Genomic DNA, 21,478 nt, shown 5'->3' on the forward strand with positions numbered 1-21,478 from the left:
GGGATTGTACGTGCATTTAAAGTATTTAATAGTATGTGAGCACGGGGTTGCACAAATCAGTTCACTTGCTGGAATTCAAGTGAAAAATTAATTAGTAATTGAATCCCGGCACAACAGTATATATAGATGCACGTTTCACTCACTCGGGGTTGTGTGTTCTTGAGTGAAGAACGGGTTGGAGCGGAGAGTAAAAAAGTAAGAGCAAAGAAATAATAAATAATTGCTACAATGTGTTGGAAGCACCAGCACTGTACTTGTTTGTCTGTTCGTCCACTGTATGTTTACTGTTTTGTTCGTCTGTTTATTTTGGCGTCAATTGCCATGTTCTGTTTTTGTTTAAATTTTTTATTTGTTTCATTAAAACACTGAGCGCAGCCATTGCTTCTCAGTTTCAACCCCAGTACTGCCTGCTTGAGTGATTCTTTTTGGCCTGACGTCACCCCTACAGCCAGCCTGCTCACAATGACCCATAACCGTTTCAGTCTTCCTTACACCATACGTTTCAATGTAAGTGCAATTTTACAACCTTCTCATAAACTCTACACTAGGGCTGGCCAACCTGGTCCTGGAGAGCCTCAGGTTGTACTTGGTTTTTGTTTTACCCCAGCCTCTTAATGATGTAATTGACTTAATGATTGGGCATAATTGGTCAGAATTACTGTTTGTTCCTGGTATTTAGCGATTGATGATTTAGAGCTACCTACAAAACCTGCAGAATTGAGGCTTTCCAGGAACATGGGTTAGCCACACCTGCTCTACACCATGAAGACACCATTAAAGTCCAGTATGCCCACTATGACTAGTAATATTATATTGCAGCATGCTTGATGTTTAAAATGAAAAATTTTATTCAGGGGTGTGTAAAATGTAATCAGGGGTGTGTAAAACAAAGATGCTTCCTGTTCAATCTAATAGATTTGTTAGCTTTCCCTGCCTTCATTCTTGGTTGCCATTTTTCTATTTTAAATGTAGTGACAAAAAAACATTTCAAATTTCAATTTAATTTGAGTGTCTCAGGCTCTCTAGGATAAGTACAGCAAAGTATTGCAAAGTATTGCAGGTAGTTTTTTTCAGATGGGCTAACATCTCTTTATAGAAGTAAGAGCTACTTCTTAACTTTCACATTAACCTTAACAGACCGAAAAAAAATATATATATAAAAAAGAAAAAAATACTTTATTTGAGTATTGCAATAAGAACCACTCAAAATGGTAAAGCTACAGAAACAGTATAGAAGATGTAGTTTTTATTTTTGTCTCCTGAGCTAGTATAAAATTCTTTGAAGATGCCATTTATACTGATGTCTTAAGCCACTAAGTTTGTAAGGATATTTTCAGTTCATTTCATCACGACTATTGAGTAGTTGAGTAGTTTGTTGTAAGATCCCAGGTGACCAGTTCCTGTCAATAGCAGCTGTTGTTCACATGAATGATTGACATTGAAAGACAGGCAATGATGTGTGTTTTTCCACTGCTTTCTTTCCAGAGGGACAACCGCTAACTTCATCACTGACAAGGTGACCTGGGAGCCCTGTCGGACCAGAAAAATCACCTGACCTGGAATGGAACTAGACTGCAGAAATGAGAATTTGAAATCCTGAATGTGTTGTATGGTTTTTATTTTGTGTTATTATATTATTTGTATAGGTATTTTAGGAAAGTTAACTCTCCATGATGCCAGTGCAAGAGCACTACAATGGCAGAGGTATCACAATGGTAGATACAATGGTATACTTTGAAATACTATGCTTCCTATGTATTCCATACCCCCCTCCCCCTTCTTGCATTTTGATCATACAGATGCACTATACAGTCGTAGTCTATTCATTTAAAGAATCAGTGCACTCATGCACTAAATAGATGACAAAGACAAACAATGTTAAATGATTGATTTTAAGATTAACTGACAGTTCAGATCACAGTAGCTTACTGCTGATATTGCAGGTACTGTGTGTGAAGCCAGAAAAGGGTGCCTGATAAGGATGCAATAAGAAGCAAAAATAGACCATGTGATGCCACACTTACATTAGTATAGCTGTCTACCCAGCAATGCGTGGGGAGTTGCTGGAGTATTAGCCTGTGGCCATGAAATAAATGATAATAATAATAATGAAAAGAATTGAACCATATTAATAAAGCATTAACAAATTAGCAATTTAAAGAATGTAAAACTAAATTAAGATATTCATTTTCTCACTTACAACAGGACCTCGGTTTTATATGAGTTAAAGAACTGCTCACCAAACCTTTAAAATGATTTTCTGTACAAAATGTACAAAGCAAGGCATTTTAAATTCATACAGATTTTTTGGTTGTACTATTGCATTTGTTTATGATTTCTATTTTTTGCCAGTTTTTACTTGAATGCATATAAAATGTCATCACAAAAACCTTTAAGACACTGGCATGGATTTCAAAAACTTTGGCAATTCGAAAACCCTTTAAATAGCTAAGGCAGTACTGGCCATAGCCACCCCACCTCACACAGAAGAAGTGATTTACTGCTATATACTATATTTTACACATATACTGTGGTTCCCAAGCATATAGAAGTCCATCAGAAATGGAATTCTAAACAGAAGACCCTGTGCCCCAAACTAGGCTCTTTGTGCTTTCTGTCAAGAATACATATTTTAATGGTCTCCTGTATAATGTAAAACATTATTTTGAATTTATAAATTAAAAAAAAAAAAAAAAAAAATCATAGTAACTACTTAGTATATCCGTGTAGATTAGTATAAAGTAATAATTAATTAATATACAGTACATTTCACACTTTTGAACTAAAACTGCTAGTCTTATATACCAGTGACCAGTTTTACAGTAATATGAATTAAAGAATTTAGTACGAAATAATTGGAGTAGCAATAATGGAACTTCAAATAAAGTGTTAACATATTTAACTACATTATGTTAGGGAATTAAAAAACATGAACACTGAAGTAGATATTGGAAAAATGGAGTGAGATTTGCAAAGAACATTACATCCATTTGTCATTGGTTACGATTCCAAAAGCATGTCCAAAAAAACTGACTCAATCTTTAGTTTTTCATAAAGGTAACTGCTTATTCAGTGTATGCAGTGAGATCTCATTTCCAGGCACAGAACAGGAAAATCCAAGGAACAAAAGGCAAGTAAAATTTTTATAACAAAACTCAGCCCATCTTTCTCTTCCCCAGCCCTGGCTGTGCTTCCAATCACGTGGGGACTATGCTGATTTATGCCCATTTCAGAATCCCATTTGCAGTGTATCTAAAACCTAGTGCTATGTGTATGTAATCTAGCTGTTTTATACTGGATTCTTATTTTATCTTTTCTCCCTGTATTTCTCCTCAGAGCGCTGGGACCCCTTTCGGTCTACAGTGTTCAGTTACTTATTATCTCCTAATGTGCTTGTGATCCTTCTGGCCCACTGTGCTCTGTTATCTCCTTAGAGTGCTTGGGAGCCTTCCATAGCGAGTTTTGCCGTACTCCCAGGCTATGTGGTCCTGGCTTTCATCAGCTTGTCAGCAGTGGTGTGTGCATTTTGGAATAAGCAGTCTACTATCTCTAGTGTCAGTTGCTTTTCAGAACATAACACGAGTGTAGCTCTGCCAGTCCACATGTTTAGCAAACTGCTAATCAATTCTTGTTCCATGCATTCCAACAAATACAACTGCATGAATTTAAAATACTTTTAAGAAAATATAAGTATTTCTTCTGAAGGGAAAACCAAACATCATTTCCCACCCCTGTGCATTTTTTTGTGCTTTATGTTGTATGTGGCATGTTAATATTGGTGTATATGTATTGGTGCATGGGATATAATGTGGGGCTATGTAGTACAAATGCATATTTGTATTTAGGCACAGGGATTGCACAATCACTCCACGTGCAGATTAAAGTGGGTATTAGTATAGAAGCATGGGGAGAACAATTAGTTCACATGCAGATGTACTGAGATTTCAATTGAATGATTGATTAGCAATCGAGTCTTGGTACAGCTGCATAAAAGATGCAGTGTTTCACTCAATCGGGGTTGAGTGTTCGGTGAGTGGAGAACACGAGTAGAGAGGAGGTAATGAAAGGGAACTGAAAAGTAAACAATTGCTATTCGTGCTGGCTTTATACCAGCACAATGCTTGTTTGTATTAACGTTTTGTTTGTCTGTTTATTTTGGCCCACATGCCCTTTGTTTTGTATCAGTGTTTTGTTTTGTTTAAACCTTGTATTTTGCAAATAAACATGCCGCAGCGCAGTTGTACCCCAGTCTGTTATTGCTGTGGTGCATTCATTTCCTGACATCACCACACAAGGCATCCCTGTCATACTGCTCAAATGAAATTGTTTTTATAAAAGACACATTTAGTAACAGAGCCATTGTACATACAGTACACAAACCTATTAATAGAACACAACAATCATTATCCTAATATCAGCAATGGTGGAATTTTGTACGCACAGGATTTTAGTAGCAAATTCTACTTGCCTCATTACTGTGGAAGAAAATGATTATTCTTGACCTGACATCTGTGTTACATGCATATTGCAAACAAGCTCAATCAAAACAAAACATCAACTATACAAAACATTTTTCCTTTACCAGCAACTCTTGTTGAAAGTCAAGAATACTAATTGAAAGTGCATCTTTTCTTGATATTACCCATTATAATTTCAATCAAACTGGAAATCTCACCTACTCAGAGAGACATTCATTATGCTCTATTAGATTACATAAAATACAGAATTAGATGTTTTTCCAAATGGACGGCATTTTTTATTCTGATGTTGTTTCTTTGAACTGCTCATCACATTGATTTGTGGAGCTCATTACTCTTCCAGCATAATACCATCAGGGATGTATCTATAGCTGAGAGAGCTGGCGAGAGGGCAGCTTGTGATGTTAATGGGGCCAATTACAGACTGTGAAGCTCTGAGCTGATGAGATCACTGGCAGGGGAACTGAGGATGTGAAATAGCTATAAAGACACTGTGGTTTAACTAGGCAAGAACTGACTTGCTACAGAAGTGAGGCAGAGATTTTACAGTATAATGTTTTTTATCATGAACCTGGAATAAAGTGAAGCTTGGCAGATTAATTTGTACAGCAAGATTAATAAACCTCTATTCCATATATGTATAAATAATAACATAGACATTGAGGAACTAGACAACACCAATATAGCATGTGCGGGAACATTGCAATGCAGAAGCTGTCACTGTCCTACCCTTTTATATGTGCACTATTACTGTATCTTGAACAGTTGCCTTAGAAGATCCAAACAGTCAACGTGACCTAGTAGTTATAGACCATGGGCCATAGGAGGCTGTGTGGTCCAGTGGTTAAAGAAACAGCCTTGTAACTTGTAACAGCCTTGTAACAGGAGCTTTCAACATAGCTAAGAGGTACAGGCATGCAAACCTGCAATAAATGTATTTGGCTAAAAGGGCTTTCAACAAAACTACAAATGGTATTCATAAACTGACATAAACACCCATTTTAGCTGGGCACATGTGATATTGGCATTCTAGCTATGTTCATGCATACATTAGCCCTATGACTTAAACAAGCCCTTTGGTTAACAAATTCTATGTCTGAACATGCTTTATGAATAGATGACTAAAAATAACTACAGCACAGCTAAATTCTTTACACGTGCCTAAGAGATAAACAAGCTTTATTAATATGGCCACATATTTTTGAAGTTGAAGTTGAAGTTGAAGTTGTTCGCCTACCTAAACTATTATTGTGTCAATTTCACATATGCTTGCTTTGCAGAAAAGGACCATTTCCTTTTTCTGAGGTATGTTGCCTTCCAACATGACCAGGATCTGGTGGGGAGCAAGGACCCTATGCAAAGAAAATACAAAATAAAAAAATAAGCAGGTATCAGTGTTGCACACAAAACTAGTCTCCAGTGATTGTAATCCTTTTTGTGATCTTTGTTGTTTCCTCAGATGTCTTCAACTTTTTAATTACTTCTGCAGCACTCAAAATGTATTCAGAAGATTTCATAAGCAATGTTTGAATTTACTGCAGCAGTGATTCATTTCTGATTCTGTGAAACAATAATAATCCTGTTCCTTCTTTTACTAAAGTTTAGTATTCATTGTCTAATTGTGACAAAAATGGTACTTCCCTTGTTTCTCAAGCGATTCTTTATCCACTTCTGAACAGTTCCCATGTTTCTTTTTTGTTCAGTGTTCACACTGTTTACTCCTGCAATCCCCTTACTGAAGTCCAAAAAGTATGGCCAACTTCCTGCGTGCCCTCATTCTTGCCCTCGCTCTTGTCTTCGTTCTCGTCCTCATTCAAATTCTCACCCTCGTTCTTGCCCTCGCCCTTGTTCTCATTCTCGTTCTCATTCTCGACCTCATTCTCATTCTCGCCCTCGTTCTCATTCTTGCCCTTGTTCTTGCCCTCATTTTCATTCTCGCCCTCATTCTCGCCCTCATTCTCATTCTTGCCCTCGTTCTCAACCTCGTTCTCATTCTCGCCCTCATTCTCATTCTCACCCTCATTCTCGTTCTCACCCTTGTTCTCATTCTTGCTCTCGTTCTCGCCTCATAAAACCAGAGGGATTAATGGATTTGTGTTTTCAATAAATGTATGCCCTCTGTGGATAGCCTCACATGGTTTGCCTTGGCAGAAGTCATTTTTGCAGTAGTGTCATGGCAAGCAACTCTCCTTTCACTACCCCTTGCATAGCAACATTATGTGCTCAAATTCTGTTTTATCTTATCACCAACCTGTATCTCCACGTTTCATGTGGGTTTGAGACATTCTCAATTGGGCTTGTACCTCAAAGTATATGCCACAAAAGTGGCAAAGTAAGTCACCAGACCCTCTGTAATCAAAGTCCTATAAACAAACCTAAACAGTTTCCTTTGCATTTACTATACATTTATTATACAAAATAATATGTACTTAAAGCAGGAATCTATAAACCACCCACACTATATTGGCAGTAGTATTAGATGGTGCATATACATGCTAACCTTAGGCAATATTTCAACCTGTGATCTGTAAGTAAATGTTCTATTGAGTCACAGCATGGTGAACAAGTTATCATACTCCATGAGGGTTAATGGTCCTTCTATAACATTTTTTATTTTTAAGTCATGACCTTAAGCTGAAGAGCACACGATGTCCTAATCTTGCTTTCATTTACCAATCAAGCTGATTGGCTTGCTGATTAACCAATTCAGAATCTGTGTCTGAATTTTCAATTATAGAGAGCAGGACAAACATAATCTGAGGGTCTGGGAATGAAAAAAGAGATAATTACTTAATAATAACCCTCTAACAAAAAGAAAAAAGAATGTTATAACAGGATATCGTGCATAGATTTGGAGATGAAATGATACAGTATTGGAGCCCAAATCAAGTTATCAATGCACTAAATATATAAATGTGTGCTAGATGTTTATTTATCTTATATATAGCATGATGTTGGAAGGTTTGGTATGTCATTGTCAGTACAATAAACCTATAGATTTATCTGGACGTAAAACACAGAAAACGTTGCTTTAATGTTACAATACATACCACATGTAAACTACAGCATATAAGTTCTTTAGATGCATAACAGTATAATCCAAAATTTATAATATTATCTTTCCAGAATGCAGTCATGTATTATATAAATGTTACCTTGCCTTGTCTAGCTAGCAAGTAAAAAAAAAACAACCCAAAAATCAAGGATTGATACTTGCAGTCACCAGTAATGGGATTTTGCTTTCTTGTGGGAATGCAGGTTGGATAAATGAGATTGTTCCAAAGTGTATTGAATGACAGGATGGTTCTGTTAAAATGAAGACTTTGTGCCAATTCAGGTGTGACTGGGAACAGAAGGAGCTGGAATTCTCTCCAGGGAAAATATGTTAGGTAGCAGTGGAATTGTTTCAATATTTAATCATCCTCTGGTTCAATGACATTTCACACAACAGTTAAACTACTGTGATTGTGGCTTATAGTTTTTCGGTTGTCTGTCCTTTTTGTTTGACAAGACCTAATACAGTATGTTTATTTTATTTCCAAAATACTTAAATACAAACATTATATTTTTATTAATAGTTGATGTAACTTAAAAAAAAAGGATGGTGAGTAAGTAGATTCAAGAAAATGCATCGAGTTCTTTTCTTCGGTCAGTTGCCAGGTTTATTGAAATCTTGAGTATTGAGTCTGGTCCCAGGTACAGGACAAACAGAATACTCGTCCTTACAATTTTTGCATGACATTAAATACCCTTCTGTATAGATGGTCCACCTCCTCTTTCTCTGACATTTAACCAATAGCAAAGGTACAAAACATTCTGTTACCATATACTATATGTATTTAATTTAGTGTGTGTGTGTGTGTGTGTGTCTGTGTGTGTAGTCTTGTGTGACAACCTCTGAACTCTGTGCATTCTTCAAACCCCTGGCTCCAAAAAAGGTCCATACATCTAGTTTTTGTCATCTTCCTTGTTCATATTTCTCCGTTTTGCTTGAGACCCTTTGAGTCCGGTGGCGTTATCTCTTATTCTCCCTGAGAACCTTTGGGTCCAGCGCCAGTCCCTGGGAGCCTTTTAGCCCCTTTATGCTTTGCATACCAAAAGTCTTAGAGCCTGGCCCCTTCTGGTCCACAGCACTGTTATCTTTTTAGCTTGCAGTCAATGCTGGGCAAGAAGCTTGTAGGCGCAAGGGCTCTATCAGTTGTTAGCAGTACATGTAACTTGAACCAAACAGTCTGCTATCTGCAATATTAGTCTCTTCTCAGAAAAGAAGACCAATATAGCTCTGCCAGTCCACATGCGTAGCAAACTGCTAATCAACTCTTGATCCATGTTTTCCAACAATAGTTTTAACATTTTTGATGTTATAAAACTGAGAGAAGTCTACCTGTGGGTAGTTTAGAGGGGAATACTCCCCCTTTTTGTTTAAATGGTCATTGTTCACTAAAAAGACAACATTCAAATATGTTTTTTCAGTGGAACTTGGAACACCTGTCCTTTACATGAATGTGTTCTCATATTACTTGTATTGGGTTATCAACCTGCTCCTTGGATATATTTCAATTGACTCCTGAAGGTAAAATGCCAGCCAGCCATCAGCTGGTTAAATCCTGCCTGACAATTTCTCACCATGCAGTTTTAGAAAAGGTCTTTTTATGTTTGGTTTCTGAGAATAATAAGAAAGAAAAGACTCATTGCATTGTTTGTATGATCTTTACAAAATGTAATGTGGCATCAATTAGGATTTTAGGAAACAATTATTCATCCAAAATCCTGAGGCAAGATCTGACTGTCAACTTTAATTGGCAGCCATTCCACAACCACAGGCATGTTGAGGTAAGCTGTTGAATATGCTTTTTACACATGAGAGAATGACCTGTAGAGGCTGACAGTTAGTTAAAATGGGCATTGATATTAAGTATTAGTCCTATCAGGAAAGACATGTGCTCAGCTCAAGAATTTTCTGCATGCAGAGTAGGTTGTGTCTGTTTGGTCCAGTTAATAATGCTAATCGTTTTTCAGATAAATCAGAATGCAATTTAACAATTTGGTATGTACAAGGTTATGAATACAATTCCAAATGACAGAGCATGATTACTATAAATTAATTGCAAGAATCACAGAATGTCTAGTCATTTAAAACAATATATTTGTTAAAATATGAGACATCAGAATCAATTATCAAACAACGATTACTGTTTGAATCTAAAGGACAATGTCAATATCAAGGTTGATGAATATTATGTAGTGGGGGGGGGGGGGGGATTTTAGTCAGCACTAAACCTCGTGCCCTTTAATAAAGGTGCTGTACATAACATGAGCTGATAGTCAAAGTTCAATCCCTTGGAACCTTTTAAAATTCACTGCCTCTCATGACGAGAACATTGCATAATTCAAAATGTACAGTAAATGAAGCACAAACTCTGTGCTGATGTGTCTGCACACACATTACTGTATGCACACAAAAACCTTCAATGCTGCCCCAAAATTTGTTGGAGGGACATGAGCTGCCTCCAAAATGTAACCCACTCTGGACAGCAGTCTAAGAAACCCAGAAGCATTAAGTGGGAACCAGACCTGCACAGTATGTTTAAACATGCATTGAGTAACATGGAATATAATATACATTCCATACCAGGCGTTTGTTTTTGCATAGTATTCCAGTGAGACATAACTGGGTACCACATTTAAATATTCCATCTGATAAACAGCAGTTGAGTTGAATTTGAAATAACAAATATTGAAATTAGGCAATATACTTCCCTTGTTACTGAAGTGTAGATTTGTTTTGTCAGTATTGAAAAATTACACTGAATCAAGGTTACCATATGAGTGGGGCTTCAAGTTCTCAGGCCTTAGATGGGATATTTGAAAATACTATCTTTATATACTTATATATATATCTATACAAATATAATATATAATAAGATATAAAACTTTATAATTCTATAATAACTAATATTATAATAGATAGATATATAATATTATTTTACAAATAAATATCCTTTTAACTAAGATAATTGGTTACACACCCGTGATATTTATATCAAGTATAATATTTATTATTATTAATAATTATAATTCAACTAAAGTGAGTTATGGTAAGTCCCATTATAACTCATATATTCACTATAAATATATGATATTTTTTAACCATTACAATTTTGTAATATTAATAGTTTTTATACTTATATGATATATATATATATATATATATATATATATATATATATATATATATATATATAATATATACAAAACTCACCCCGGAGTGGATTTAACCAAATGTTGTAGGGCGGTTGCACTATAAATATTAGAACCCAGATGATTCACTCAATACCATTCAGGGTATTGAGTTTATAGTGACGCTCTGCTTAAAATACTATTTGACTATACAACACTATTAATAATAGCCTAGTGTTCTGCGCCAGGTCCGTTCCTCTACTGGAATAGGACTACATTATTGGACTATTATCATAATTCCGGAACAGTTACACTTTAAAATATGAAAAACAAACAAACAAAAAAATCTTCACAACTTTCGAAATGTGTAGTTATTTTTTGACAAAGTGGCGCACTTTTAAACGAGCCAATATTGCAAACCTACTAACAAAAGAGAGGTGATGCATCATGATAGCAGAAACTGGATCAGTGAGCTTGAGAACGCACCTTCTCTCTGTCTGTCTTTAGTCTTTCTCCCTACGATTACGGTGACTGACTGTTTATTATAAGGCACTCGAGCCTGCCTCTTGTTCCTATTGGATTGTTAGTTCTTCCTTGCTATTGGAGATTTTTAACAGTCTACGACACGGAGCAGTATTTAAACAACAGACTGCCGAAACAGAGAGGGGATTATTTTTTTTTTTATTTTTTTTTCAGACAGATGTTATCATTCTTGGATGATACACAGACACAGACACAACCAGGAAGGTAAGACGTCCAAAATTGAGTTTTGCTGTTCTGTGCATGGATGTTATTTACAAGAATGTAATCATAACATATGACAAGCAGCAATCTACTGTACATACTGGCAAAAAGATCGTTCCAAGAAGAAACATAACCTTAAAACTTTTTTTCTTAATTCATTATGTATTCTGCAGTTTTCTTCAAAATGTAAAGCTTACATTTTCTGCAGCATTAATTATAGGCTACCATTTCTTACATCAGAAATATGTACGTTTAGATGCATGGCTTTAGGTCTTATCTTATGAGGATACAGGGTAAACCCACACAAAGCAAATTTGATAGATTCTAGCATATGTATTTTAGGTACAAGTAAGGTTAATGTTTTATTTTGCATAGTTTTTGCATTTTAACCACACCAAGCTAAATGTTTATTGTGAAAAAACAAAACAAAAACGTGGATGAGATGTTTCACTTCTAGATCCACTGACTTCTAGCATTTTGCCCCCGTGAACATCTTACAATACATTGGGTGAATGCTTTTCCCTACTAGTGTAGCCTATTCTATTCCCACAATATTGGATAACTACAGATTGTAATGCGAACATATGTCCATGGAAGCAAAAGCGTCGCTACGAGTTTTGTGGTTTATTTGTTAATTTGTAGCTTGCAAATAACAAGAATACAAATAAAAACACAACGCAGGTTAATAAAGTGTGTGTCATGTTGGTTCTGAAATGTAAATTGTACAAGAAGAAGAAGAAGAAGAAGAAGAAGAAGAAGAAATTGTTTTACAAAGCCAGCTATGCGCATCTGGAGTAATGATTTAGAGTAGGCTTTATGTGACTAGAACAAAAACGTTTTATTATTATTATTATTATTATTATTATTATTATTATTATTATTATTATTTCACATTGTATTTGTTATAAGCACAAAATCTAAGAAAAGTCATGGGTAAAACAAATGTCATCAAGGTAAATCATACAAAAGAAGACACTGTTAAACACGATAGCTATACTGCAGAAATACCGTGCAGATTTTCTGTGGTAAACTTTTGGTTTGTATAATCATGTAAGTAGTTGTGTGCTTTACAGTAATACTGCATTCAAATTGTAAAATGTTTAAGTATTTATGAACAATAACAAAAAACGTTTGCAGTTGCGCGTGTGTACATTATGAAAAGCTCAAACATAATCGTGGAGCAGCAGTATAACACGTTCAACACACTTTATAGTAATTGTAGAATAGTTATTTTGTCACTGTCAGCGTGTACATCTACATATCAAATGCACCAGCCGACAAGTATGGGATCATAATATTACTAAAAACTTACAAATGATAAAAGAACACCACCCTGCATACACATCTTTAATAAACTGATTTATTTGAACATGAAAAAACAAGATAAACCACCTGGACTAAAAGGGAATAACATCAAATTAATTGTGCACTATAGCCTATATTTAATATTTATAGCATATTCTATGGTAAAATAAATTAATGAACAGTTAATAAACTTAATATATCAATTTAGCTGACATATTGTCAGAGTTCAGTCGACCATTAACGGCGTGTCAAATATATGAGACACTTGCAAACTAAATTGTTCAAAATTGGTATTTTAGTGAAAGCAACTTCACAATGTTGCGTTTGATGCAATGGCATTGAATTTCCTATTGCCAAATGTATTTCTTTAAAAGAAAGAAAGAGAATAAGCACAGGTCCATTGCTGCAGTATTTTTAATAACATTTTGACCTACATATACCACGTGTAAGTACTGTAATTAAAAAAAAAAAAAGTCGTCAAAAAAAAAAAAAATATATATATATATATATATATATATATATATATATATATATATATATATATATATAGAAGTATGCCCACATGTGTGGCATTACACACTGTAGCCTACTGCTGTAATTAAAAAAAAAAAAAAAAAAAAATGGTTGTTTATTAAAAGCTGAATTTGATTGTGATGCTGTTTTCCAGTTAATCGCAGGACCTTTTGTTCTAAAAACATGCATTGGGTTATACTAGACTGATGCAAATTTGAGATTTGTATGGTTTTTCCACAAGGTAGGGATTTTTATTATTTATTTATTTTTCTTTACAAAAATATGTATTAAATTTAAAAAAAAAATGGTATACTTGATATAAATATCATGTAACATTTAATATTTTGCAAGTTTCTCATTGAATTTACAATGGCAGCACATATTGTAGTCTAATATTACAATATTGGATCTGGAACTATTCCTGGCTGTTTTCTATACTTTTTTATCCAAGGCAATGAAAACAAGTAGCAGTGTATAGAAGGTAAAGATTAAAATTATTAATTATTTTTACTGCCCACAAGCGCGATACAGCAATGCCCTACCTGATTTCATAATATCTTGCCGGCACTGCCAGGCATCCAGTTCTATCATGTGCAGTGCATACACAAGGCATGTGTCACACCTCTCCCTTATTTTTGTTTTCAGAGTGAAGAATGTAGATACTCTGGCGGTTCCATGAGGCTTACAGGATGGAGTGCTCGTGGAAAACAGTTGTGCTCTTAGTGTGTGCGTCCCTTGGAATCCAATATACTGCAATCCGGTCCTTAAGAGATCCTTTTAGCTCTGCATGTCAAGGTGGCGATCACTGCCAGCATAGGGAGCCTAAAGGTAAGGGCAATGTGTAAAGTAACAATAGCTATTTTCATTTCATGTATTTACATTTACACTGTGTTACAAAAGAGTAACTAACACAAGCTTAGCTTTTAACCCAACCAGACATACAGAGTTTGAGCAACACAATTAGATGGAAACTCCTGCCATTACACATGGCATCGTAAAGGTAATCACAATAATACTGCCCGACTATTTGCTGGTCAAGAGGTGTTTCAGTTTTACTAATTTCGAGCAGCTTCCAGTTTTACAAGTTCACATCTTAAACAACCTTTTGTCCAAAAATGTATGGTAAGAGTAATTCCATTTTGTAATTCTTTATTTGACTGATGCAAAGAAAGTTTGTAGAAAGTTAAATACTGTGAAATACTAATGGAATGGGAGGATGATGCCAAACACTGTCCCCAACTGGAAACATGTAAGAGAGGGAACATACCACATTAAAAACATAAGGTTAATTTTTCCAAACTAATTGCAAAAACAATAGTAAGAATTGAGATTCTAAAAGCATGTCTTGTATGGGTTTGGTACTAGATGAGTAAAGTTTCAAGGTTTAAAAAGAATCCAGTGGTCGTGTTATAGTGGAAGCTACAATGGATCTCATATTGTGAATCCTACTAAGGAACTGTAGGTCAGATGATTCTGACATTTAGGTTTACCCAACACTCAATTACTACACTTTTCTGCAGTTTTGAACGGTTCATTATATGTTTAAAATAAGGGTTATGCAGGTTTTCAATAACAAGTCATTGGTCTGACTAAAACTGGTCTTATCAAGATAGTATACGTGACAGGGTGAAAAGAACAAAGATTGTGTATGTGGCAGAATTAACAGAAGAAAGGCTGAAATACATGGTAGACTTGGCATAATATCTGTTAGCTGTAGAATTTAAAAACTCAGATGTAGAGACATTTGTTGGGTCATTCAGGAGACAATGACATCCTTCATTCCTGTACCTGAAAGAATGGCCTCCTGTTCAGGTAGATATCTCGCACCTACACTGTAACTGTAAGCTAGATGTCCATTATACCACGCCTAGAGGTGTAACTGCAATAACTTGTGAATTTCTGTATTATTTACTAATACTCTTTGAATGCTAATCTTTGAATAATGTCAGCCTAAAAAAGTAGTTTGATTGAATGTACTCACTGTTGTCAAATATCATTAATAACATGGCTTAACTAAGGTAAATAGTAACATTATTATAATTGCTTCCATAACCCTTACAGTTTTACAGCGGTGCACTGCAACAGTTATTCAAAAGAGACAGGAACAGACGTAGGTAAACAGCATTAGATTCCGTTGACACATCCAGCTTGTATTCTATATGTGTTTATCAGACCAAAAAGTATTCAAAAGGTAAATGAAAATCTCATGCTGAATGAGAAAAATGCACATATGTTGGAAAGAAACATTTGACAGCATTAGCCTTTATCAGCACGATAAACAAAATGCTGACTTCACTGTTGGTTTGTAAAGACAGCTACATTTTTAGCTATCCTTCCTTGAAATTCTGTAACTGGTTCTCTAATGCAACTTAATAGCACCACAGACAGCTTTTAAATCCAACCTTGCAGTTCAATAACTCTTGTTATCTTGCTACTAAATTGTATTAAATAACAACTCAACTCACTAGATATGCCATTCAATGGCATTATCTCTTTTATATTAGAGCTTCATAGAGATGATGCATTACTGGTTTTGGCAGTGTAGGCATGTTCTTTGTAGCAAAAGTTTGAATGGCCTTCCCTAGGCACTTGTATCTGGGAGGTTTAAGGCCATCAGTAACTTTCTGATCACTGTCTTTCAGCTTAAAGGGTACATCAGCACTACATGAAAGATAAAACATAAACTATCCCACCTTGCTGTTCCGAATGTATTTGTTAATTTTATTATAATATGTATGTGCCCAAACATCTGCATAATGCTACACTGCTATGTCCAAAATCACTGATCTCAAGCATCTCTTCTAAGCCAAGAAACATGCCTTCCTCATCTAGCCTCACATGTGCTCTGAAACGTACTGACACATGCCCAATGAAGCGTTGTTTAAGCGATATTATCTCTGCGTGGAAACACACTAGTCTGTGTGACAAACGTGGTCCGTTTAATTTTCCATAAGGTAAGAACTTGTACCTGTTTTTGTTTTGTGTAGTAGACATCTTTCACACTGTACAGGTTTCCTTTGCATGTTGTATTTTGATGTATTATTATGATTAACGTTGCATTCAATAAAAAAACAAAACCAAAAAAAAAAACATCTGTGCTGTATAAGAGGTTGCAGGGAAAAAAAAAACAACCCAAGATGGAGTTCCAAATAAACTAGCAAATGAGATTCAGAAACTATGTATTTCCTTTCAGAATGAGGTCTTTGAGGATGATCCGACCTAAAAAAATTAAATATTGCATTTTTTCGTCCTTCTTATTTGTCTTTCATTTGCATTTCCTGACACAACACACACACAATCATCTGCACACCGTTGAGTGGGAAAGTCAAATTCAGCCACAAATTCCATCTCGCTATCAGTTTCTGAACAATCTGATGTTATATTTGATATAATATTGTCTGGCAATATTTCGGACGTTCCCTGCGTAGTCACACTGTGTTGCTGAGGAAAAGTTGAATTTTAATGACACAACTTTGATATTTAACAACGAAAGTGCACCTGATGCATAATTTACTATATGGCGTAAGGTTCCTTATAATAACGTTTGTGGTTCCAATTCAGCCTGTAAATCCCTGAAACTGATAGTGATAGTGGAAAGTGGAATTTTTTTTTCCATTTCTAGATTTTTGCTTGCCATTGTAAATGTATCTGTTTGGGTGTTTTTGTTATTTCTGTATACCCTAAGGTGTCCCAAACAGACACAGTTACAATGGCAAGCACTTTCAAAACACTAGTACTAGATTTTCTCAGTTTAACTGGTGGGCATTGGATGATTCTAAAATTCTAATGAAGTTATGACAGGGATGGCTGAGTGGTGACATCAGGCCAGAAGCAGGGACTGCAAACACACAGGCAGGCAGGCAGGTATTTGTGTGCAAAATGCGCACTGTGGTGATACTTTTATTTTTCAAACAAAAATAAATAAAAAGGTTGAACACAAAACAACTGCTCACAGCGAAAAAATAATATTTAAACAAAACAAAAATCACGAACACCAAAACAACGCGTAGGTCAGACTGGGCAGTAACCTTCACTGATCCTTGTCGTATTCATTTTTAGTTTCTTTTTCATTACCTCCGCTCTATTAGTGTGCATGGCTCTCTCCTGCTGCCCTGCTACAGACATGCATATATATTGACACCAGTTAATCACGCAACCCGCGACTCTAAAAAATTTAAGTGACATTTTAAAAATATAAAACCATTTATGCTTATTATAAGTGGACTTGGCAACTGTGATGGCATGCAAAAACTGCAAATGGTAAGAAAAACATACCCTTCCAGAAACTGATAGGGAGATGGAATTCGTGGCCGAATTCGACTTTCCCACTCAACATTGTGTAGATGATTGTGCATGTATTGTGTCAGGAAATGCAAATGAAAACAAATACAAAGGATGAATAAATGCAATACTTATTTTTTTAGGTCAGATCTAGTTTTTTTGATACATGTCAATTCTGCAAACATTCCAAATCAGCTGGAGCTATAGTGTCTATAGTAAGTATTCACCCCCTTTGGACATTTTCACAGTTTGTTGTGTTACAACCTGAAATCTTGATGCATTTAAATAGGATTTTTTTCCCTTTGATTTACAAAACCTACTCAACCCTTTCAATGAGTGAAAAAATGGGGGGGGGTAGCGGTGAAAAAACAAATCAATTAAAAATAAAAACCTGAAAAGTCTTCATTCATTATGACACTCCTAAATAAGCTCAGGTGCAACCAATTGCCTTCAGAATTCACACAGTAAGTTAAATGGAGTCCATCTGTGTGCAATAAAAGTGGTTCACATGATTTCTGATTAAATACATCTGTCTCTGTAAGGTCCCAAGTTGGGTTGTACTACTACCATGAAGACCAAGGAACTTTCAAAATAACTCTGGGATAAAGTTGTGGAAAGGCACAGATCAGGGGAGGGGTATCAAAAAAATTCAAAGGCATTGATATCCCTTGGAGCACAATCAATTCGATCATTAAGAAGTGGAAGGTATACGGCACTACCCAGAATCTGCTTAGAGCAGGCCGTCCTCCCAAACTAAGCAGCTGGGTAAGAAAGGAATTGGTTAGAGAAGCCACCAAGAGGCCAATGACAACTCTAAAAGACCTACAGCGTTCCATGGCTGAGCTAGGAGAAACTGTTCATGTGTCAACAATAGCTAAGGTACTCCACAAATCTGGCCTGTATGGAAGAGTGGCAAGAAGGAAGCCATTTCTGAAAAAAGTCCATGTAAAATCCTGCTTGGAATTTGCAAAAGGGCATGTGGGAGACTGAAAAGATGTAGCAAAAGATTCTGTAGTCTGATGAAACAAAAATTCAACTATTTGGCCTAAATGCAAAGCGTTATGTCTGGTGCAAACACAGCACATCACCAAGGTAACACCACCCCTACTGTGAAGCATTGTGGTGGCTGCAACATGCTATGGGGATGCTTTCCATCGGCAGGGACTGGAAAGTTTGTCAGGTTAGAGGGCAAAATGGATGGAGCTAAATACAACCAAATCCTTGAGGAAAACCTGCACACAGCCAAAGTGACACTGGAGTGGCTTAAAAACAAGAAAGTGATGCCCTAGAGTGCCCCAGTCAAAGCACGGACTTGAATCTGATTGAAAATCTTGAAACTTGCTGTCCATCAATGATCCCCATCCAACTTGACAGAGCTTGAAAAATTTTGCCTAGAAGAACGGGTGAATATTGCACGATCCAGTTTTGCAAACCTGGTAGAGACTTACTCCAAAAGACTCACAGCTGTAATTGCTGCCAAAGGTGGTTCTACCAAGTATTGACTCAGGGGGTTGAATATTTATCTAACCAAGAAATTTCAGGTTTTTTTTTTTATTTTTCTTTAACTGTTGTTTCACAATAAAAATTTTCTTTCCTCTTCAAAGTGTTGAGTAGGTTGTGTAAATCAAAGGGAAAAAAAAATCCCATTTGAATGCAGGTTTCAGGTTGTAACACAACAAACTGTGAAAACATCCAAGGGGGGTGAATATTTATTATAGGCACTGTATATCGAAGACTTTGGGGACGTATGTTGAAATAATACAGTGCTGCTATAATTGTGGGCAGGTCCCTTCATTAGTTGGAAATGAAAACAACTCAGTCTTGGGTTTTCTTTTCCCCGCAACCACAACACAGACAGGTTTTTCTTTTCTTTTGTTTTTTTATTGAATGTAATATTAATCATAATAATACATCAAAATACAACATGCGAAGGAAACATGCACAGTGTGAAAGCTGTCTACTACATAAAATGAAAGCAGTTTCTTCCTTATGGATAATTAGATGGACCATGTTTGTCACACAGACTAGTATGTTTCCACAAAGAGGTAATATAGCTTATAAAATGCGTCATTGGGCATGCGCTGGTACGTTTCAGAGCACATGTGAGGGTACATGCGGAAGTCATGTTTTTTGGCTCAGAAGAGATGCTCGAGAACAGTGATTTTGGACATAGCAGTGTAGCATTATGCACATGTCTGGGCACATACAGATTATTATACAATGACTAAATACATTCGGAACAGCAAGGTGGGATAGTTTATGTTTTATCTTTCAGGTAGTGCTGATGTACCCTTTAAGATGTGTTGTCTGCAATATTATTTGAGAATGAAAGACAGGGAGAGAGAGAGAGAGAGAGAGAGAGAGAGAGAGAGAGAGAGAGAGAGAGAGAGAGAGAGAGATATTAATTGGAGGAGTTGAGAGGGGTTAATTTGTTGATAATTCTTATTCTACTTTTTTAGACATGGCTGTGATTATAGTTTATTTTTGGATGATTCAAGAAATCTTTCAGTCTGTCAGTTTCTAATTATGTAAATCTCTACCCCGTCCCCCCCCTCGCCCTCATTACTACAGAGTACCTATGGAGGTCCCCTTGTGATGAAGGACATGAATCGCTTGGGCCATTTCACTCTCATGCCAGGAAGCACATCATTCTTTTTGCTACCACCAGGAGTGGTTCCTCTTTCACTGGTCAGCTCTTTAACCAACACCCAGATATATTTTATTTGTTTGAGCCTCTCTACCATGTTCAGCAGGCATTCACCAATTCAAGTGCAAGGTTCCGTAAAATCCTTGACCGCCGTGCCCTACTGGGAGCCAGCAGGGACCTGCTCCACAACCTATACAATTGTGACTTTCACTTCCTGGAGAACTACATCAAGCCAGAGCCCAGGGACCATGCTACAGGTTCATTTTTCAGGAGGGGATCCAGCAGTGCCTTATGTTCTCCTCCAGTCTGTGAGGACAGTCCTGAAACACAGGAGCCAGATGAGATCTGGTGCTCTAAAAAGTGCCGGACGCTCAATCTTACATTGGCGGGCAGGGCATGTCAGGACAGAGGCCACATGGCTATCAAAACAGTCAGGATCCCTGAAATCAAAGACCTGAAGATCCTCTCAGAAGATCCCAGGCTTAACCTGAAAATTGTGCACTTGGTCCGTGATCCTCGAGGGATCCTAGCCTCAAGAATGATAGCCTTCCTGGACCAGTTTCGGGCCTGGAAAATCTGGAATGCTACTGGCAGGAAACCACATTACGTAGATCTCTCCCAAATCACCAGGACCTGCAAAGATCTGTCAGATTCAGCCGAGACTGGGTTTAGCAAGCCTACCTGGTTGAAAGGAAGGTACTTGCTGGTTCGTTATGAGGACTTAGCCAAAGAGCCTGTGGAGAAAGCCAAAGAGATTTACAAGTTCATAGGCCTGGACATGGATGATAAGATCCACACGTGGATACTGCACAACACCAAAGGAAGCAATGTTCCAGATGGCAATTACAAATTCACAACCACCAGAAACTCTAAAGCAACTGCTGAAGGCTGGAGATTAAACTTGTCTTTTGATATTGTTCAGACGGTCCAGAATCTCTGCAATACTACCTTATCTCAGCTAGGGTACAGAATTGTAAACTCACTGGCTGACCTGAGGAACATGTCAAATAGTGTGGTTGAACCAAGAGCCTTCTTGCCATTTTTATAGAATTTAAAAGAAAATTCTATACAATATACATGATCATGCGTAAAGGCATCATACAAGACATTGTTAGCATTTTCTTTATTATTACTTTGTATTGAAACATGTTAGCTATGTTTGCTGTGAAGTTTTAAAGATATGACATAAAGACTATTGCTTTACTCACTCTTTGTGGGTATGGATTTAATTTCAACGAGTGTTGCTCTCTTTTTTTTCTCCTTCGCTGTGGTTGTCCACTGGAAGAGATTTTTGTATGCAGTTCTCCCAAGGCGAACAGCGAAAAGTTTA

The 21,478-nt window shown here is 36.5% G+C and overlaps 1 protein-coding gene across 1 annotated transcript; it reads left to right on the plus strand.

Annotated features, from left to right (window-relative positions):
* Window positions 1–13,882: 13,882 nt before the first annotated feature.
* LOC121317797 (carbohydrate sulfotransferase 1-like) lies at window positions 13,883–21,196 on the plus strand. Its single transcript, XM_041253903.1, has 2 exons — window positions 13,883–14,048; window positions 20,073–21,196. Exons 1-2 carry the CDS (start codon window positions 13,910–13,912, stop codon window positions 21,194–21,196), a joined length of 1,263 nt encoding a protein of 420 aa, XP_041109837.1. The 5' UTR covers window positions 13,883–13,909.
* Window positions 21,197–21,478: the final 282 nt, after the last annotated feature.

The sequence above is a fragment of the Polyodon spathula genome, chromosome 7 (assembly GCF_017654505.1).
Source record: "Polyodon spathula isolate WHYD16114869_AA chromosome 7, ASM1765450v1, whole genome shotgun sequence".
Lineage (NCBI taxonomy): Eukaryota > Metazoa > Chordata > Actinopteri > Acipenseriformes > Polyodontidae > Polyodon > Polyodon spathula.